The sequence below is a fragment of the Oncorhynchus nerka genome, unplaced genomic scaffold (assembly GCF_034236695.1).
Source record: "Oncorhynchus nerka isolate Pitt River unplaced genomic scaffold, Oner_Uvic_2.0 unplaced_scaffold_727, whole genome shotgun sequence".
Classification (NCBI taxonomy): Eukaryota; Metazoa; Chordata; class Actinopteri; order Salmoniformes; family Salmonidae; genus Oncorhynchus; species Oncorhynchus nerka.
In genome coordinates this window covers 162,266-186,332 of record NW_027040463.1, presented here as the reverse complement: position 1 = coordinate 186,332, position 24,067 = coordinate 162,266, and the positions used below count along the sequence as shown (strand labels likewise).

Sequence of the window (24,067 nt, the reverse complement as noted above, 5' to 3'; positions counted from 1 at the left end):
TACTACAACACAGGACAACACAGGACCAGTTACTACAACACAGGACCAGATACTACAACACAGGACCAGTTACTACAACACAGGACCAGTTACTACAACACAGGACCAGTTACTACAACACAGGACAACACAGGACCAGTTACTACAACACAGGACAACACAGGACCAGTTACTAGAACACAGGACCAGTTACTACAACACAGGACCAGTTACTACAACACAGGACCAGTTACTACAACACAGGACCAGTTACTACAACACAGGACAACACAGGACCAGTTACTACAACACAGGACAACACAGGACCAGTTACTACAACACAGGACCAGATACTACAACACAGGACAACACAGGACCAGTTACTAGAACACAGGACCAGTTACTACAACACAGGACCAGTTACTAGAACACAGGACACACAGGACCAGTTACTACAACACAGGACAACACAGGACCAGTTTAGAACACAGGACCAGTTACAACACAGGACAACACAGGACCAGTTACTACAACACAGGACAACACAGGACCAGTTACTACAACACAGGACAACACAGGACCAGTTACTACAACACAGGACAACACAGGACCAGTTACTACAACACAGGACCAGTTACTACAACACAGGACCAGTTACTACAACACAGGACCAGTTACTACAACACAGGACAACACAGGACCAGTTACTACAACACAGGACCAGTTACTACAACACAGGACCAGTTACTACAACACAGGACCAGTTACTACAACAAAGGACCAGTTACTACAACACAGGACAACACAGGACCAGTTACTAGAACACAGGACAACACAGGACCAGTTACTACAACACAGGACAACACAGGACCAGTTACTAGAACACAGGACCAGTTACTAGAACACAGGACCAGTTACTACAACACAGGACCAGTTACTACAACACAGGACCAGTTACTACAACACAGGACCAGTTACTACAACACAGGGCCAGTTACTACAACACAGGGCCAGTTACTACAACACAGGACCAGTTACTACAACACAGGACCAGATACTAGAACACAGGACAACACAGGACCAGATACTACAACACAGGACAACACAGGACCAGATACTACAACACAGGACAACACAGGACCAGATACTACAACACAGGACAACACAGGACCAGATACTACAACACAGGACAGCACAGGACCAGTTACTACAACACAGGACAACACAGGACCAGATACTAGAACACAGGACCAGATACTACAACACAGGACCAGTTACTACAACACAGGACAACACAGGACCAGTTACTACAACACAGGACCAGTTACTATAACACAGGACCAGATACTAGAACACAGGACAACACAGGACCAGATACTAGAACACAGGACAACACAGGACCAGATACTAGAACACAGGACAACACAGGACAACACAGGACCAGATACTAGAACACAGGACAACACAGGACCAGTTACTACAACACAGGACCAGTTACTACAACACAGGACAACACAGGACCAGTTACTACAACACAGGACAACACAGGACAACACAGGACCAGATACTACAACACAGGACCAGATACTAGAACACAGGACAACACAGGACCAGATACTACAACACAGGACAACACAGGACCAGATACTAGAACACAGGACAACACAGGACCAGATACTACAACACAGGACAACACAGGACCAGATACTACAACACAGGACAACACAGGACCAGTTACTACAACACAGGACAACACAGGACCAGTTACTAGAACACAGGACCAGTTACTACAACACAGGACCAGATACTACAACACAGGACAACACAGGACCAGTTACTAGAACACAGGACCAGTTACTACAACACAGGACCAGTTACTAGAACCAGTCACTAGAACACAGGGCATAGAACCAGTCACTAGAACCAGTCACTAGAACACAGGACCAGTTACTACAACACAGTATATAGAACCAGTCACTAGAACACAGGACATAGAACCAGTCACTAGAACCAGTCAGGATTAAAGGGTTTGCATATTGAAAGGAGCCTGGTCCCCGATCTGTTTATACGGTCTTGCCAACTCCTATGGTTATTGCCATGTCAAATATACCTGGAACCAGGTCATATATAAAGACATCGCGACAGGAAGTTACTTGCAGACAGTATCGATAGAACAACGAGACAGATATTTCACTGCCTGTATAAATGTGAAGCAGCTGCTTGGCGTTTCCACTCACTATGGTAGTGACAGGAAGACCACTGGCTAGCAGTGGGAGAACATGGAACAACATGGATTTTGGCAGACATTCTGCTAATTTTCTCATCGATTAAACAGTTCTGTTCCAAAAACTAAAATCTGTTATGAATAGAGTGGACAAAGTTTTGTAGACTTTACCCTTTTAATTTAAAACATTTTTTTTTATTGCGTTGTGTAGAAGGACTGAAAGGCAGGGAGGTGTTCACTAAAGGTAAATAATTATGCAGATGCATGCTAGAATGAGCCAATAGAATCTCCCTATCTCGTGATTGGCTCTGCCCACCTCCTTGCTTGTTCTGCCCACTATGACTCGTTTGTTCCCATTGGAAACGACAGGCTGTGGTCTATCTTGGTTAAGTTGTAAAGATCTTTGATAGTATTGTCAGTTGGACTAAAGGGAACTGTTTTGTGATAAATACTTATTTTAACATCCTGGTTATTAACAGTAACACAATGAGCAACACAATGTGAATAACAGGAGTTGTGTCTCTTTCTTACTATGACCAGACTCAAGAGTACCAGAGATCATTGCTACAGGACATATAATATAGTGTTAAGTGAAAACAGCAACACTCCACACAACCAGGGAGAGATTATATCAACAAAACAGTCTTCTGTTCATTCACAAATGAAAGAATTCCTTGAATCGTTGACTAGCAGAATTCCAAGATCAAACCCAAGCCGCAGCCAGTGTTTTTTATCCCCAAAGGCATCGTCTGTCGTTGTTGTTGTGACCCATGTCCCTGTGCAATACACTTCATTTAACTTGTATTTAACCAGGATACCATCCCTCCCTTGAAGTAAAAAAAAAAAACTATTTTACAAGAGACAAGTGAAGTTATAGCATGTAGAAGAGACATGATGCCCAGGGACATGTCAGTGTAGAAATATAGCATCTAGAACACACAGCCTGGCGTGAACCGCTCTGCCCAGGGACAGGTTAGTATAGAAATATAGCATGTAGAAGAGACATGATGCCCAGGGACAGGTCAGTATAGAAATATAGCATGTAGAACACACAGCCTGGCATGGACCGCTCTGCCCAGGGACAGGTCAGTATAGAAATATAGCATGTAGAACACACAGCCTGGCATGGACCGCTCTGCCCAGGGACAGGTCCAGATGTTCCAGATTCCTCCCTCCCGTTTCTAAAGGGTAAAACAGTCAGTAAAACAGTCCAGTCGTACCTGTCCAGTGGAGGTCAGGGCCAGGGAGGACTGGCTTCCAGCACACACTTTCCTTATGAACATCCCCTGCAAGGCCTCCACTACTTTGGGTTTATAGACACGGTTTGTATCTCCATGCCCCAGTTTCCCTGCAGGATAGACAAATGAGACATTTAGAGACATATTGCCAATCATATTATTTATGTAAAAACCCATTCTTCAATATGAAGATATAGTGTATTGTGTAATTCTATTCATTGATTTATATATTGACTTTTATACTTCCATATATATGTCGACATTTATAGATATATTGCCAATCGTATATGTAAAAACCCATTATTCAATATGAAGATAGAATTACACAATAAACTATATTTATTGATTTATATATTGTCTTTTATATTTCCATATATATGTCGACATTTAGAGATATATTGCCAATCGTATCGTTTATGTAAAACCCATTATTCAATATTTTGAAAAGAAGGTCGACGACATCCGATCCTCGTTTGCTAAGTCAAACGACACCGCTGGTTCTGCTCACACTGCCCTACCCTGTGCTCTGACCTCTTTCTCCCCTCTCTCTCCAGATGAAATCTCGCGTCTTGTGACGGCCGGCCGCCCAACAACCTGCCCGCTTGACCCTATTCCCTCCTCTCTTCTCCAGACCATTTCCGGAGACCTTCTCCCTTACCTCACCTCGCTCATCAACTCATCCCTGACCGCTGGCTACGTCCCTTCTGTCTTCAAGAGAGCGAGAGTTGCACCCCTTCTGAAAAAACCTACACTCGATCCCTCCGATGTCAACAACTACAGACCAGTATCCCTTCTTTCTTTTCTCTCCAAAACTCTTGAACGTGCCGTCCTTGGCCAGCTCTCCCGCTATCTCTCTCAGAATGACCTTCTTGATCCAAATCAGTCAGGTTTCAAGACTAGTCATTCAACTGAGACTGCTCTTCTCTGTATCACGGAGGCCCTCCGCACTGCTAAAGCTAACTCTCTCTCCTCTGCTCTCATCCTTCTAGACCTATCGGCTGCCTTCGATACTGTGAACCATCAGATCCTCCTCTCCACCCTCTCCGAGTTGGGCATCTCCGGCGCGGCCCACGCTTGATTGCGTCCTACCTGACAGGTCGCTCCTACCAGGTGGCGTGGCGAGAATCTGTCTCCTCACCACACGCTCTCACCACTGGCGTCCCCCAGGGCTCTGTTCTAGGCCCTCTCCTATTCTCGCTATACACCAAGTCACTTGGCTCTGTCATAACCTCACATGGTCTCTCCTATCATTGCTATGCAGACGACACACAATTAATCTTCTCCTTTCCCCTTCTGATGACCAGGTGGCGAATCGCATCTCTGCATGTCTGGCAGACATATCAGTGTGGATGACGGATCACCACCTCAAGCTGAACCTCGGCAAGACGGAGCTGCTCTTCCTCCCGGGGAAGGACTGCCCGTTCCATGATCTCGCCATCACGGTTGACAACTCCATTGTGTCCTCCTCCCAGAGCGCTAAGAACTTTGGCGTGATCCCGGACAACACCCTGTCGTTCTCAACTAACATCAAGGCGGTGGCCCGTTCTTGTAGGTTCATGCTCTACAACATCCGCAGAGTACGACCCTGCCTCACACAGGAAGCGGCGCAGGTCCTAATCCAGGCACTTGTCATCTCCCGTCTGGATTACTGCAACTCGCTGTTGGCTGGGCTCCCTGCCTGTGCCATTAAACCCCTACAACTCATCCAGAACGCCGCAGCCCGTCTGGTGTTCAACCTTCCCAAGTTCTCTCACGTCACCCCGCTCCTCCGCTCTCTCCACTGGCTTCCAGTTGAAGCTCGCATCCGCTACAAGACCATGGTGCTTGCCTACGGAGCTGTGAGGGGAACGGCACCTCAGTACCTCCAGGCTCTGATCAGGCCCTACACCCAAACAAGGGCACTGCGTTCATCCACCTCTGGCCTGCTCGCCTCCCTACCACTGAGGAAGTACAGTTCCCGCGCAGCCCAGTCAAAACTGTTCGCTGCTCTGGCCCCCCAATGGTGGAACAAACTCCCTCACGACGCCAGGACAGCGGAGTCAATCACCACCTTCCGGAGACACCTGAAACCCCACCTCTTTCAGGAATACCTAGGATAGGATAAAGTAATCCTTCTCACCCCCCTTAAAAGATTTAGATGCACTATTGTAAAGTGGCTGTTCCACTGGATGTCTTAAGGTGAACGCACCAATTTGTAAGTCGCTCTGGATAAGAGCGTCTGCTAAATGACTTGAATGTAAATGTAATATGAAGATAGAATTACACAATAAACTATATTTATTGATTTATATATTGACTTTTATATTTCCATATATATGTCTACATTTATAGATATATTACCAATCGTATCGTTTATGTAAAACCCATTCTTCAATATGAAGATAGAATTACACAATAAACTATATTTATTGATTTATATATTGACTTTTATATTTCCATATATATGTCGACATTTAGAGATATATTGCCAATCGTATATGTAAAAACCCATTCTTCAATATGAAGATAGAATTACACAATAAACTATATTTATTGATTTATATATTGACTTTTATATTTCCATATATATGTGGACATTTAGAGATCTAGTGATAGTTTCCACATGATGGCGCTGATATAAAAGCCCCCGATGGATTCCAGCCTCGCGTCCTGAGACTTCACCCACCGTTGTCTCCCCCTCCGAAGGACCACACGGTGCGGCCATCTTTTGACAAAGCTATGGTGTGAGAACTCCCACAAGACACCTCTCCTACGTTGCTGATGTCTTTGACCAGAGTAGGAATGTTTCTGCTGTTGCTGTCTCCGTGACCTGCACACCAAAACACAGAGGAGAGATATGTCAAGACACCAGACGGGGGAGATATATATTATCAACATATCAACCAGACAGTGGAGAAATATATTATCAACCAGACAGCAGAGAAATATATTATCAACCAGACAGCTGAGAAATATATTATCAACATATCAACCAGACAGTAGAGAAATATATTATCAACCAGACAGTAGAGAAATATATTATCAACCAGACAGTGGAGAAATATATTATCAACATATCAACCAGACAGTGGAGAAATATATTATCAACCAGACAGTGGAGATATATATTATCAACCAGACAGTGGAGAAATATATTATCAACATATCAACCAGACAGTGGAGAAATATATTATCAACCAGACAGCAGAGAAATATATTATCAACCAGACAGTGGAGATATATATTATCAACCAGACAGCGGAGATATATATTATCAACATATCAACCAGACAGCAGAGAAATATATTATCAACCAGACAGTGGAGATATATATTATCAACCAGACAGTGGAGATATATATTATCAACATATCAACCAGACAGTAGAGAAATATATTATCAACCAGACAGTGGAGAAATATATTATCAACATATCAACCAGACAGTAGAGAAATATATTATCAACCAGACAGTGGAGAAATATATTATCAACCAGACAGTGGAGATATATATTATCAACCAGACAGTAGAGAAATATATCATCAACATATCAACCAGACAGTAGAGAAATATATTATCAACCAGACAGTGGAGAAATATATTATCAACCAGACAGTAGAGAGATATATTATCAACATATCAACCAGACAGTAGAGAAATATATTATCAACATATCAACCAGACAGTAGAGAAATATATTATCAACATACCAACCAGACAGTGGAGAAATATATTATCAACCAGACAGTAGAGAAATATATTATCAACATATCAACCAGACAGTAGAGAAATATATTATCAACCAGACAGTGGAGAAATATATTATCAACATATCAACCAGACAGTAGAGAAATATATTATCAACCAGACAGTAGAGAAATATATTATCAACCAGACAGCAGAGAAATATATTATCAACCAGACAGCAGAGAAATATATTATCAACCAGACAGTGGAGAAATATATTATCAACCAGACAGCAGAGAAATATATTATCAACCAGACAGTGGAGAAATATATTATCAACATATCAACCAGACAGTAGAGAAATATATTATCAACCAGACAGCAGAGAAATATATTATCAACATATCAACCAGACAGTAGAGAAATATATTATCAACATATCAACCAGACAGCAGAGAAATATATTATCAACCAGACAGTAGAGAAATATATTATCAACCAGACAGCAGAGAAATATATTATCAACCAGACAGCGGAGATATATATTATCAACATATCAACCAGACAGCAGAGAAATATATTATCAACCAGACAGCAGAGAAATATATTATCAACATACCAACCAGACAGTGGAGAAATATATTATCAACATATCAACCAGACAGCAGAGAAATATATTATCAACCAGACAGCAGAGAAATATATTATCAACCAGACAGGGGAGAAATATATTATCAACCAGACAGCAGAGAAATATATTATCAACCAGACAGTAGAGAAATATATTATCAACCAGACAGTGGAGATATATATTATCAACATATCAACCAGACAGCAGAGAAATATATTATCAACCAGACAGCGGAGATATATATTATCAACATATCAACCAGACAGCAGAGAAATATATTATCAACCAGACAGCGGAGAAATATATTATCAACATACCAACCAGACAGTGGAGAAATATATTATCAACATATCAACCAGACAGCGGAGAAATATATTATCAACATACCAACCAGACAGTGAAGAAATATATTATCAACATATCAACCAGACAGTGGAGAAATATATTATCAACCAGACAGTGGAGAAATATATTATCCACCAGACAGTAGAGAAATATATTATCAACCAGACAGTGGAGAAATATATTATCAACATATCAACCAGACAGTGGAGAAATATATTATCAACCAGACAGTGGAGAAATATATTATCAACCAGACAGTGGAGAAATATATTATCAACATATCAACCAGACAGTGGAGAAATATATTATCAACCAGACAGTAGAGATATATATCATCAACCAGACAGTGGAGAAATATATTATCAACCAGACAGTAGAGAAATAATGTTCAGAGTGCTGATAATGTTTAGTGTTAATAATGTTCAGAGGTAATAATGTTCAGAGTGCTGATAATGTTCAGAGTTAATCATGTTCAGGGTGCTGATAATGTTCAGTGTTAATAATGTTCAGTGTTAATAATGTTCAGAGTTAATAATGTTCAGTGTTAATAATGTTCAGTGTTAATAATGTTCAGTGTTAATAATGTTCAGGGTGCTGATAATGTTTAGTGTTAATAATGTTTAGTGTTAATAATGTTCAGAGTGCTGATAATGTTCCGTGTAATAATGTTCAGAGTGCTGATAATGTTCAGTGTTAATAATGTTCAGAGGTAATAATGTTCAGTGTTAATAATGTTCAGGGTGCTGATAATATTCAGAGTTAATAATGTTCAGGGTGCTGATAATGTTCAGTGTTAATAATGTTCAGTGTTAATAATGTTCAGTGTTAATAATGTTCAGAGTGCTGATAATGTTCAGTGTTAATAATGTTTAGTGTTAATAATGTTCAGAGTGCTGATAATGTTTAGTGTTAATAATGTTCAGGGTGCTGATAATGTTTAGTGTTAATAATGTTCAGTGTTAATAATGTTCAGTGTTAATAATGTTCAGTGTTAATAATGTTCAGTGTTAATAATGTTCAGGGTGCTGATAATGTTTAGTGTTAATAATGTTCAGTGGTAATAATGTTCAGAGTGCTGATAATGTTTAGTGTTAATAATGTTCAGTGTTAATAATGTTTAGTGTTAATAATGTTCAGTGTTAATAATGTTCAGTGTTAATAATGTTTAGTGTTAATAATGTTCAGTGTTAATAATGTTCAGTGTTAATAATGTTCAGTGTTAATAATGTTCAGGGTGCTGATAATGTTCAGTGTTAATAATGTTCAGTGTTAATAATGTTCAGTGTTAATAATGTTCAGTGTTAATAATGTTCAGTGTTAATAATGTTCAGTGTTAATAATGTTCAGTGTTAATAATGTTCAGGGTGCTGATAATGTTTAGTGTTAATAATGTTCAGGGTGCTGATAATGTTTAGTGTTAATAATGTTCAGGGTGCTGATAATGTTTAGTGTTAATAATGTTCAGAGTGCTGATAATGTTTAGTGTTAATAATGTTCAGAGGTAATAATGTTCAGGATGCTAATAGTGCTAACATTTACCTAATCTCCCGAAGTCTCCTTCACCCCACGTGTAGAGCTCTCCATCCTCACTGACCGCTGCACTGTGTCGGTAGCCCGCTGACACACACACCACCACCTGGCCCAACAACATTCGGCATTGAGACATGACACACTAAAACATACTCGTTTGATGAAATGACACATTATTATACCATGTCATTGTTGAAAACCCCGTTTCTGATTGGCTCGGAAGGGCTTTTCTAGAGCATGCGTCATGTATCCTATAATGCCCGGGATAATTAAATGACTATAGTTCATTCTTAGATGTTTCAGCTGCTTTTGAAAGTAAAAGTGGAATTATTGGCAGTGTTGAATTAAGATTTTCATAATAGCGAACTAGGACTTGGTGGTTCGGTTAGCTAAGCTAACCAGTCTGTTTGGTTACCGAGGCAACTACTGTAAACTTGCCCCACTGTTTCAAGTGTATGATAAACATATTTCTACCTGGCAAATGTGTTCAATTATAGCCTTTGGTATAAAAAGGGATATAAAAATCAAGGAGGGGCTCTATAATGTGTTCTCTGGAAGATAACGTGACTCCGTGGGAAATCGGTTCCTCTCGGTTACCGTGGAAACACACCTTCCCACGGTGTTCATTATTATTATATATTATATTATTATATTATATATATTATTATATTATATATATTATTATATTAGAGAACACATAGTCTCTGGTTGATTATCCCTTACAATAACACTCAACACATCTCTATTGGTAAAGCACCATTATGTATATTATTATATTAGAGAACACATAGTCTCTGGTTGATTATCCCTTACAATAACACTCAACACATCTCTATTGGTAAAGCACCATTTTGTTTTCGGTGAATTATCTCAAACAAGTCATGACAAACAACACAGGGTGGTGGTCTAGGGGCTGTGGTGGTCTAGGGGCTGTGGTGGTCTAGGGGCTGTGGTGGTCTAGGGGCTGTGGTGGTCTGGGGGCTGTGGTGGTCTGGGGCTGTGGTGGTCTAGGGGCTGTGGTGGTCTAGGGGCTTGGTGGTCTAGGGGCTGTGGTGGTCTGGGGGCTGTGGTGGTCTAGGGGCTGTGGTGGTCTAGGGGCTGTGGTGGTCTAGGGGCTGTGGTGGTCTGGGGGCTGTGGTGCTGGGGGCTGTGGTGGTCTGGGGGCTGTGGTGGTCTAGGGGCTGTGGTGGTCTAGGGGCTGTGGTGGTCTAGGGGCTGTGGTGGTCTAGGGGCTGTGATGGTCTGGGGGCTGTGGTGGTCTGGGGGCTGTGGTGGTCTGGGGGCTGTGGTGGTCTAGGGGCTGTGGTGGTCTAGGGGCTGTGGTGGTCTGGGGGCTGTGGTGGTCTGGGGGCTGTGGTGGTCTAGGGGCTGTGGTGGTCTAGGGGCTGTGGTGGTCTGGGGCTGTGGTGCTGGGGGCTGTGGTGGTCTGGGGGCTGTGGTGGTCTGGGGGCTGTGGTGGTCTAGGGGCTGTGGTGGTCTGGGGGCTGTGATGGTCTGGGGGCTGTGGTGGTCTGGGGGCTGTGGTGGTCTGGGGGCTGTGGTGGTCTAGGGGCTGTGGTGGTCTAGGGGCTGTGGTGGTCTGGGGCTGTGGTGGTCTGGGGGCTGTGGTGGTCTAGGGGCTGTTTTGGTCTGGGGGCTGTGGTGGTCTGGGGCTGTGGTGCTGGGGGCTGTGGTGCTGGGGGCTGTGGTGGTCTAGGGGCTGTGGTGTTGGGGGCTGTGGTGGTCTAGGGGCGTGGTGCTGGGGGCTGTGGTGCTGGGGGCTGTGGTGGTCTAGGGGCTGTGGTGCTGGGGGCTGGGGGCTGTGGTGGTCTAGGGGCTGTGGTGCTGGGGGCTGTGGTGGTCTAGGGGCTGTGGTGGTCTAGGGGCTGTGGTGGTCTGTGGTGGCCTAGGGGCTGTGGTGGTCTAGGGGCTGTGGTGGTCTAGGGGCTGTGGTGGTCTGTGGTGGCCTAGGGGCTGTGGTGGTCTAGGGGCTGTGGTGGTCTAGGGGCTGTGGTGGTCTAGGGGCTGTGGTGGTCTGGGGGCTGTGGTGGTCTGGGGGCTGTGGTGGTCTAGGGGCTGTGGTGGTCTAGGGGCTGTGGTGGTCTGGGGGCTGTGGTGGTCTGGGGGCTGTGGTGGTCTAGGGGCTGTGGTGGTCTAGGGGCTGTGGTGGTCTAGGGGCTGTGGTTGTCTGTGGGCTGTGATGGTCTGGGGGCTGTGATGGTCTGGGGGCTGTGGTGGTCTGTGATGGCCTAGGGGCTGTGGTGGTCTAGGGGCTGTGGTGGTCTAGGGGCTGTGGTGGTCTAGGGGCTGTGGTGGTCTGGGGGCTGTGGTGGTCTGGGGGCTGTGGTGGTCTAGGGGCTGTGGTGGTCTAGGGGCTGTGGTGGTCTGGGGGCTGTGGTGGTCTGGGGGCTGTGGTGGTCTAGGGGCTGTGGTGGTCTAGGGGCTGTGGTGGTCTAGGGGCTGTGGTTGTCTGTGGGCTGTGATGGTCTGGGGGCTGTGATGGTCTGGGGGCTGTGGTGGTCTGTGATGGTCTAGGGGCTGTGGTGGTCTGAGTCCTACCTTTCCCTGCAGAGGTCCCTGGATGAGTTTGGGGTACTTCTGTGTGGAGCTGTTCCCATGCCCCAACTTTCCGTAGTCCCCGTCTCCCCAACTGAACACCTCTCCCTCCGTGGTGAAGGCCAGTGTGTGTCCGTCCGACCCCTTCGAAGACGTCACCTTTTTGATGGCGCGGTGAGGTTCAAAGGTCAGCTTCTTGAGAGACGATTGGTTGTTGGAGTCTCCCAGACCCAATCTGCCGTAGCTGCCTTTACCACAGGCTCTGACAGAGCCGTCAGAAGAGATGACGAAGGTGCAATATTGGCCTGCCTCAATCTGACACAGACAGACAAGCACAGGGTTTAGGATTCACACTTGTCAATGGGCATTGACCAGCGTTAAGGGACACTGGTTTAAGACATTCAATATAGGCTTGGACGGTATACCGACAGTATAGTATAACTAGCTAGCCATTTCACACTGGTTACACTTGGACGATATGCTGATATGGCTAGCTAGTTATACTAACTTAACACACTGGTTACACTTGGACGGTATACCGACAGTATAGTATAACTATCTAGCCATTTCACACTGGTTACACTTGGACGATATGCTGATATGGCTAGCTAGTTATACTAACTTAACACACTGGTTACACTTGGACGGTATACCGACAGTATAGTATAACTATCTAGCCATTTCACACTGGTTACACTTGGACGGTATACCGATAGGTTAGTATAACTATCTAGCCATTTCACACTGGTTACACTTGGACGGTATACCGATAGTATAGTATAACTATCTAGCCATTTCACACTGGTTACACTTGGACGGTATACCGATAGGTTAGTATAACTAGCTAGCCATTTCACACTGGTTACACTTGGACGGTATACCGATAGGTTAGTATAACTAGCTAGCCATTTCACACTGGTTACACTTGGACGGTATACCGATAGGTTAGTATAACTAGCTAGCCATTTCACACTGGTTACACTTGGACGGTATACCGATAGGTTAGTATAACTAGCTAGCCATTTCACACTGGTTACACTTGGACGGTATACCGACAGTATAGTATAACTAGCTAGCCATTTCACACTGGTTACACTTGGACGATATGCTGATATGGCTAGCTAGTTATACTAACTTAACACACTGGTTACACTTGGACGGTATACCGACAGTATAGTATAACTATCTAGCCATTTCACACTGGTTACACTTGGACGGTATACCGATAGGTTAGTATAACTATCTAGCCATTTCACACTGGTTACACTTGGACGGTATACCGATAGGTTAGTATAACTAGCTAGCCATTTCACACTGGTTACACTTGGACGGTATACCGACAGTATAGTATAACTAGCTAGCCATTTCACACTGGTTACACTTGGACGATATGCTGATATGGCTAGCTAGTTATACTAACTTAACACACTGGTTACACTTGGACGGTATACCGATAGGTTAGTATAACTAGCTAGCCATTTCACACTGGTTACACTTGGACGGTATACCGATAGGTTAGTATAACTAGCTAGCCATTTCACACTGGTTACACTTGGACGGTATACCGATAGTATAGTATAACTAGCTAGCCATTTCACACAGGTTACACTTGGACGGTATACCGATAGGTTAGTATAACTAGCTAGCCATTTCACACTGGTTACACTTGGACGGTATACCGATAGTATAGTATAACTAGCTAGCCATTTCACACAGGTTACACTTGAACGGTATACCGATAGGTTAGTATAACTAGCTAGCCATTTCACACTGGTTACACTTGGACGGTATACCGATAGGTTAGTATAACTAGCTAGCCATTTCATACTGGTTACACTTGGACGGTATACCGACAGTATAGTATAACTAGCTAGCCATTTCATACTGGTTACACTTAGACGGTATACTGATAGTATAGTATAACTAGCTAGCCATTTCATACTGGTTACACTTGGACGGTATACCGATAGTATAGTATAACTAGCTAGCCATTTCATACTGGTTACACTTGGACGGTATACCGACAGTATAGTATAACTAGCTAGCCATTTCATACTGGTTACACTTGGACGGTATACCGATAGTATAGTATAACTAGCTAGCCATTTCACACAGGTTACACTTGGTCATACCGTATACCGGGGTATTTGGAAATAGCCACAGGATGGTTTTTCCAATACCGTCAATAACGTAGAAAGTATGTCTTTATTATTATTATTTTATTTTTTTAAATACATTTTTAAAAATGTAGAAGCTACTTTTTAAGTGAAATACCTGCAGTGGACAGGTGTAATACCTGCAGTGGACAGGTGTAATACCTGCAGTGGACAGGTGTAATACCTGCAGTGGACAGGTGTAATACCTGCAGTGGACAGGTGTAATACCTGCAGTGGACTGGTGTAATACCTGCAGTGGACAGGTGTAATACCTGCAGTGGACAGGTGTATTACCTGCAGTGGACTGGTGTAATACCTGCAGTGGACAGGTGTGATACCTGCAGTGGACAGGTGTAATACCTGCAGTGGACAGGTGTAATACCTGCAGTGGACAGGTGTAATACCTGCAGTGGACAGGTGTATTACCTGCAGTGGACTGGTGTAATACCTGCAGTGGACAGGTGTGATACCTGCAGTGGACAGGTGTAAAACCTGCAGTGGACAGGTGTAATACCTGCAGTGGACAGGTGTAATACCTGCAGTGGACAGGTGTAATACCTGCAGTGGACTGGTGTAATACCTGCAGTGGACTGGTGTAATACCTGCAGTGGACAGGTGTAATACCTGCAGTGGACAGGTGTATTACCTGCAGTGGACTGGTGTAATACCTGCAGTGGACAGGTGTAATACCTTCAGTGGACTGGTGTAATACCTGCAGTGGACAGGTGTATTACCTGCAGTGGACTGGTGTAATACCTGCAGTGGACAGGTGTGATACCTGCAGTGGACAGGTGTAATACCTGCAGTGGACAGGTGTAATACCTGCAGTGGACAGGTGTAATACCTGCAGTGGACAGGTGTATTACCTGCAGTGGACTGGTGTAATACCTGCAGTGGACAGGTGTAATACCTGCAGTGGACAGGTGTAAAACCTGCAGTGGACAGGTGTAATACCTGCAGTGGACAGGTGTAATACCTGCAGTGGACAGGTGTAATACCTGCAGTGGACAGGTGTAATACCTGCAGTGGACTGGTGTAATACCTGCAGTGGACAGGTGTAATACCTGCAGTGGACAGGTGTAATACCTGCAGTGGACAGGTGTAATACCTGCAGTGGACAGGTGTAATACCTGCAGTGGACAGGTGTAATACCTGCAGTGGACAGGTGTAATACCTGCAGTGGACAGGTGTAATACCTGCAGTGGACTGGTGTAATACCTGCAGTGGACTGGTGTAATACCTGCAGTGGACAGGTGTAATACCTGCAGTGGACAGGTGTATTACCTGCAGTGGACAGGTGTAATACCTGCAGTGGACAGGTGTAATACCAGTGGCAGTGGACAGGTGTAATACCTGCAGTGGACAAGTGTAATACCTGCAGTGGACAGGTGTAATACCTGCAGTGGACAGGTGTAATACCTGCAGTGGACAGGTGTAATACCTGCAGTGGACAGGTGTAATACCTGCAGTGGACAGGTGTAATACCTGCAGTGGACTGGTGTAATACCTGCAGTGGACAGGTGTAATACCTGCAGTGGACAGGTGTAATACCTGCAGTGGACAGGTGTAATACCTGCAGTGGACAGGTGTAATACCTGCAGTGGACAGGTGTAATACCTGCAGTGGACAGGTGTAATACGTTAGGAGATAAAGAAGACTGTGTTCTTAATTTCACCTGACACATCATTATCCATTACGAAGCTTTACCGGTAGTCCCCAGTCACGTGCTGTTTGGTGACAAGCACACAACGACCAGAGACCCGCTGTCACGCCCTGACCTTAGTTGTCTTTGTTTTCTCTATTATTTTGGTCGGGTCAGGGTGTGACGAGGGTGGTTTGTGATATCAGACCGTCAGGACAGGAGATGTGTCACGCCTTGGTCATTGTATTTTGTGTTTTTGTTATATGTTTGGGTAGGCCAGGGTGTGACATGGGTTTATATGTTGTTTTTCGTATTGGGGTTTGTAGTTTTGGGATCGCGGCTGATTAGGGGTGTTGTATAGGCTTGGCTGCCTGAGGCGATTCTCAATCAGAGTCAGGTGATTCTAGTTGTCTCTGATTGGGAACCGTATTTAGGTAGCCTCAGTTTCGCTTTGTAATTTGTGGGTGATTGTTCCTGTCTTTGTGTAGTGTGCACCAGATAGGCTGTAATAGGTTTCACGTTCCGTTTGTTGTTTTGTATTTCACAGTTATTTCATGTATCGTTCATTTTTCCTTTATTAAAGATCATGAGTAACCACCACGCTGCATTTCGGTCCGACTCTCTTTCCACAACAGACGAAAGCCGTTACAGGGTCAGGGTGTGACGAGGGTGGTTTGTGTCGTTTTTGTATTGTCTAGGGGGGTTTTGTATGTCTAGGGGGTTTTTGTATGTCTAGGGGTTGTTGTATGTCTAGGGGTTTTTGTATATCTAGGGGGTTTTGTATGTCTAGGGGTTGTTGTATATCTAGGGGGTTTTGTATGTCTAGGGGTTGTTGTATATCTAGGGGGTTTTGTATGTCTAGGGGTTGTTGTATATCTAGGGGGTTTTGTATGTCTAGGGGTTGTTGTATGTCTAGGGGTTGTTGTATGTCTAGGGGTTTTTGTATTGTCTAGGGGTTGTTGTATATCTAGGGGTTGTTGTATGTCTAGGGGTTTTTGTATTGTCTAGGGGTTGTTGTATATCTAGGGGGTTTTGTATGTCTAGGGGGTTTTGTATGTCTAGGGGTTTTTGTATATCTAGGGGGTTTTGTATGTCTAGACGTTGTTGTATATCTAGGTGTTTCTATCTCTATGGTAGCCTAGATTGGTTCCCAATCAGAGGCAGCTGTTTATCGTTGTCTCTGATTGGGGACCATATTTAGGTAGCCATATTCCTTGGGTATTTTGTGGGTTATTGTCTATGTGTAGTTGCCTGTCAGCACTTGCTATTGTAGCTTCACGTTCATTTTGTTAGTTTGTTAATAAGTGTTCTTCGTTTAATTAAAAGAAGAATGTCTTCTAATCGGTCTCCTCATTGTGACGAACGTGACACCCGGAGCCTTGTGAACAATCATGTATATTAACCCTGAATTGCTGATACTATGTACTTGCCATTGAGGGGCTTTGAACCCACCGCTCGGCCATATTGGTTCTCCCCAGTAGGAGCAGTCCTCCATAGGAATGGATAGAACTCTACAGTATTTCAATTAAATGTTTCAAAGAACAAAACGACATGTATTTAAGTATTTTTCTGTAACACCGGGTCTCTGGTCGTTGTGTGCTTGTCACCAAACAGCACGTGACTGGGGACTACCTCCTCCAAAAAAATATATTTTTATTTTATTTAACATTTTTATGTTTAGCTTTTTATGTTAAAGGTATGCATCAGGGTGTCTGTAATGGAATAAATGTGTCAAAAATGAAATAAGACATTTATAAATGCATTTCTATAGCTTTTTTTACAACGGAGGAGGAGTACCAAGATGGCTGCCCTGTGGCTTCAATACAGCAACCCCTGTCAGTCATCCAGGGTTTATACACATCATTGCTTGTGAGTCACTCGCCAGGCTATCTAGTTGCAGTATGTAATTCACAACTAAATGTTTTCCAGCTAGATATCTTATGATTATTAAGTTAACTGCCTGAAATGTGCTCCATGCTCTGTGCATTTGGTTTGCTAATTTTGTAGCTCGTTAGCTATCTAGCTAAGCAGTTAGTTTCTTCTAGAATTAAGCTTCTCTTGGTAACAGCAGAGAATCAAGAGATGACGTGGATGTTGACTATGGCACACCCCCCCTGATTCAGAGGGGCTGGGTTAAATGCGTTGGACACAATTCAGTTGAATGTATCCAGTTGTACAAATGACTAGGTATGGCAGACCCCCCGCACAGCCCCTTTCTGTCTAATATATGTTTTGTGCGTGCAGCAAACTGTGAGTACCATTTTTGCGTAACTTTATGAGCTAGGACATCTGTCCATGTCAAATACTGTATAAAATGTTCACAATGCACTCGTTAGCATTTGGTTAGCATTCTCTATGGGATTTTAAATGTACTTGTTAGCATTGCTAACCTTTCGGATTACAGAAGCTCAGTGGGGTTTGAAAATTGTGCCCATTTTGTTCATTGCCGGTATTATCGAATATCCCGGTATTACTGAATATCCCGGTATTACTGAATATCCCGGTATTACCGAATATCCCGGTATTACCGAATATCCCGGTATTACCGAATATCCCGGTATTACCGAATATCTCGGTATTACCGAATATCCCAATATTACCGAATATCCCGGTATTACTGAATATCCCAATATTACCGAATATCCCGGTATTACTGAATATCCCAATATTACCGAATATCCCGGTATTACCGAATATCCCGGTATTACTGAATATCCCAATATTATCGAATATCTCGGTATTACTGAATATCCCGATATTGCGAATATCGGTATTACCAAATATCGGTATTACCGAATATCCCAATATTACCGAATATCGGTATTACTGAATATCTCGGTATTACTGAATATCTCGGTATTACCGAATATCGGTATTACTGAATATCTCGGTATTACGAATATCGGTATTACGAATATCCCGGTATTACTGAATATCCCGGTATTACGAATATCGGTATTACTGAATATCCCGGTATTACTGAATATCCCAGTATTACCGAATATCCCGGTATTACCGAATATCCCAGTATGGCACAAGGCTTGAAGGTATGACAATCCGAATACCGCCCAAGCTTAATGTAACATCTCAATAACCATGATTGGAGAACAGAAGACGGGAAGCACAGAGTAACCGTTACTTTTTAATCCATGAAAGCCACTCTTCACGCGCCAATGGATTTTCACTTTGTCTCTTCTTTAAAGTCTCCTCTCAGAACTAGGCTACACTAGCTAACTTCTCCAGAGACGTAATACCGAGGGGTATCAGCTTTCCTTATAAACCAGTGGTTGTCAAAACCCTCTGGGCCCCCCCACGAGCCCTTCCATATATTTTAACTAATTCAGAGCTAACCCACCTGATTCAACTAATCATCAAGTCGTTGATTAGATCAGGTGACCTAATTCAAGGCCAAAACAAAATTGTGAAACGTCTGGAGGTTCACCCGAGAAGAGCTTCGAGAACCACTGGCTTTAAAAATAAAAAATAAAAAGACAAACAGGAAATGACACACACACACACCTTTGGAGACCTGTGGTCTCTTACCGTCTGTGCGTCGGCGAAGCTGGGTGCCAACTTGGGCTGGAGGATCTTCTCCTGTGTTCCCTCCACCAGCTGGTGGGAGCTGTTACTGCCCCAGACGTACACCTCACACGTCTCTGACAACATGGGAGCCTCGCCGGTCTGGAGGCTGTCTGGGCTGGCACAGGAACGGGAGTAGTCTGACGCCATCCTGCACACCTGGGAGGAAGTAGTGCTTAACTTGAGAAGGCTACCTACCTACATATAAACCTTCGTAACCCATACATATCGCATTCATAAGCAGTATATAAAAGCTGTTCAGAAGACTTTTTATTATTTTATTTTTAAACGTAAATTGACCTGCACATTTTTGTTTATTTTTGAGTTGATATTTTACCTCTTCGAACAGACAGAGAGCTGCTTCATACAAAGAGCACAGCCCGTCTGATGTCCGAGTCGGTTCCCTCCACTGACTCCTGTCTGCTGACGAGCCCTGGACAGATACACAGTCAGCCACAGAGACATGTAGGGAGACATCAGATACACAGTCAGCCACAGAGACATGTAGGGAGACATCAGATACACAGAGACATGTAGGGAGACATCAGATACACAGTCAGACACAGAGACATGTAGGGAGACATCAGATACACAGAGGCATGTAGGGAGACATCAGATACACAGAGACATGTAGGGAGACATCAGATACACAGAGATATGTAGGGAGACATCAGATACACAGAGACATGTAGGGAGACATCAGATACACAGTCAGCCACAGAGACATGTAGGGAGACATCAGATACACAGTCAGACACAGAGACATATAGGGAGACATCAGATACACAGAGACATATAGGGAGACATCAGATACACAGAGACATGTAGGGAGACATCAGATACACAGTCAGCCACAGAGACATGTAGAGAGACATCAGATACACAGAGACATGTAGGGAGACATCAGATACACAGTCAGCCACAGAGACATGTAGGGAGACATCAGATACACAGAGACATGTAGGGAGACATCAGATACACAGAGACATGTAGGGAGACATCAGATACACAGAGACATGTAGGGAGACATCAGATACACAGAGACATGTAGGGAGACATCAGATACACAGAGACATGTAGGGAGACATCAGAGACACAGAGACATGTAGGGAGACATCAGAGACACAGTCAGACACAGAGACATATAGGGAGACATCAGAGACACAGAGACATATAGGGAGACATCAGAGACACAGAGACATGTAGGGAGACATCAGATACACAGTCAGCCACAGAGACATGTAGGGAGACATCAGATACACAGAGACATGTAGGGAGACATCAGATACACAGAGACATGTAGGGAGACATCAGAGACACAGAGACATGTAGGGAGACATCAGAGACACAGTCAGACACAGAGACATATAGGGAGACATCAGAGACACAGAGACATGTAGTGAGACATCAGAGACACAGAGACATGTAGGGAGACATCAGATACACAGAGACATGTAGGGAGACATCAGAGACACAGAGACATGTAGGGAGACATCAGATACACAGAGACATATAGGGAGACATCAGATACACAGAGACATGTAGGGAGACATCAGATACACAGTCAGACACAGAGACATGTAGGGAGACATCAGAGACACAGAGACATGTAGGGAGACATCAGAGACACAGAGACATGTAGGGAGACATCAGATACACAGTCAGACACAGAGACATGTAGGGAGACATCAGAGACACAGTCAGACACAGAGACATGTAGGGAGACATCAGATACACAGAGACATGTAGGGAGACATCAGATACACAGAGACATGTAGGGAGACATCAGATACACAGAGACATGTAGGGAGACATCAGAGACACAGAGACATGTAGGGAGACATCAGATACACAGAGACATGTAGGGAGACATCAGATACACAGAGACATATAGGGAGACATCAGATACACAGAGACATGTAGGGAGACATCAGATACACAGAGACATGTAGGGAGACATCAGATACACAGAGACATGTAGGGAGACATCAGATACACAGTCAGACACAGAGACATATAGGGAGACATCAGAGACACAGAGACATGTAGGGAGACATCAGAGACACAGAGACATGTAGGGAGACATCAGATACACAGAGACATGTAGGGAGACATCAGAGACACAGAGACATGTAGGGAGACATCAGATACACAGTCAGACACAGAGACATGTAGGGAGACATCAGAGACACAGAGACATATAGGGAGACATCAGAGACACAGAGACATGTAGGGAGACATCAGAGACACAGAGACATATAGGGAGACATCAGAGACACAGTCAGACACAGAGACATGTAGGGAGACATCAGAGACACAGAGACATATAGGGAGACATCAGAGACACAGAGACATATAGGGAGACATCAGAGACACAGAGACATGTAGGGAGACATCAGAGACACAGAGACATGTAGGGAGACATCAGATACACAGAGAGACATGTAGGGAGACATCAGATACACAGAGACATGTAGGGAGACATCAGAGACACAGAGACATGTAGGGAGACATCAGAGACACAGAGACATATAGGGAGACATCAGAGACACAGAGACATGTAGGGAGACATCAGATACACAGAGACATGTAGGGAGACATCAGATACACAGAGACATGTAGGGAGACATCAGAGACACAGAGACATATAGGGAGACATCAGAGACACAGAGACATGTAGGGAGACATCAGAGACACAGAGACATATAGGGAGACATCAGAGACACAGAGACATGTAGGGAGACATCAGAGACACAGAGACATGTAGGGAGACATCAGAGACACAGAGACATATAGGGAGACATCAGAGACACAGAGACATGTAGGGAGACATCAGATACACAGAGACATGTAGGGAGACATCAGATACACAGAGACATGTAGGGAGACATCAGAGACACAGAGACATGTAGGGAGACATCAGAGACACAGAGACATGTAGGGAGACATCAGAGACACAGAGACATATAGGGAGACATCAGAGACACAGTCAGACACAGAGACATGTAGGGAGACATCAGAGACACAGAGACATATAGGGAGACATCAGAGACACAGAGACATGTAGGGAGACATCAGAGACACAGAGACATGTAGGGAGACATCAGATACACAGAGACATGTAGGGAGACATCAGATACACAGAGACATGTAGGGAGACATCAGAGACACAGTCAGACACAGAGACATGTAGGGAGACATCAGATACACAGAGACATGTAGGGAGACATCAGAGACACAGAGACATGTAGGGAGACATCAGAGACACAGAGACATATAGGGAGACATCAGAGACACAGAGACATATAGGGAGACATCAGATACACAGAGACATGTAGGGAGACATCAGATACACAGAGACATGTAGGGAGACATCAGATACACAGTCAGACACAGAGACATGTAGGGAGACATCAGATACACAGAGACATGTAGGGAGACATCAGAGACACAGAGACATGTAGGGAGACATCAGAGACACAGAGACATATAGGGAGACATCAGAGACACAGAGACATGTAGGGAGACATCAGAGACACAGAGACATATAGGGAGACATCAGAGACACAGAGACATGTAGGGAGACATCAGAGACACAGTCAGCCACAGAGACATATAGGGAGACATCAGAGACACAGTCAGCCACAGAGACATATAGGGAGACATCAGATACACAGAGACATGTAGGGAGACATCAGATACACAGAGACATGTAGGGAGACATCAGATACACAGAGACATGTAGGGAGACATCAGATACACAGAGACATATAGGGAGACATCAGAGACACAGAGACATGTAGGGAGACATCAGAGACACAGAGACATACACAGAGACATGTAGGAGACATCAGACATCAGAGACATGTAGGGAGACATCAGATACACAGAGACATGTAGGGAGACATCAGATACAGAGACACAGAGACATGTAGAGGAGACATCAGAGACACAGAGACATGTAGGGAGACATCAGAGACACAGAGACATGTAGGGAGACATCAGATACACAGAGACATGTAGGGAGACATCAGATACACAGAGACATGTAGGGAGACATCAGATACACAGAGACATGTAGGGAGACATCAGATACACAGTCAGACACAGAGACATGTAGGGAGACATCAGAGACACAGTCAGACACAGAGACATGTAGGGAGACATCAGAGACACAGAGACATAGGAGACATCATACAGAGGGAGACATCAGAGACACAGAGACATGTAGGGAGACATCAGAGACACAGAGACATGTAGGGAGACATCAGATACACAGAGACATGTAGGGAGACATCAGAGACACAGAGACATGTAGGAGACATCAGAGACACAGAGACATGTAGGGAGACATCAGATACACAGAGACATGTAGGGAGACATCAGAGACACACAGAGACATGTAGGGAGACATCAGATACACAGAGACATGTAGGGAGACATCAGATACACAGAGACATGTAGGGAGACATCAGAGACACAGAGACATGTAGGAGACATCAGATACACAGAGACATGAGACATCAGGAGACAGACATCAGAT

At 44.1% G+C, this 24,067-nt stretch overlaps 1 protein-coding gene across 1 annotated transcript in view; it reads right to left on the bottom strand.

Moving 5' to 3' along the window:
* The window catches only part of LOC115128038 (probable E3 ubiquitin-protein ligase HERC1), an 89,063-nt gene that overhangs the window by 42,234 nt on the left and 22,762 nt on the right, over positions 1 to 24,067 (bottom strand). The window contains 6 exon segments of the mRNA XM_065016943.1: positions 3,424 to 3,551; positions 6,107 to 6,250; positions 9,622 to 9,718; positions 12,151 to 12,462; positions 19,489 to 19,683; positions 19,862 to 19,957. Coding sequence (XP_064873015.1) covers positions 3,424 to 3,551; positions 6,107 to 6,250; positions 9,622 to 9,718; positions 12,151 to 12,462; positions 19,489 to 19,683; positions 19,862 to 19,957 — 972 coding nt within the window.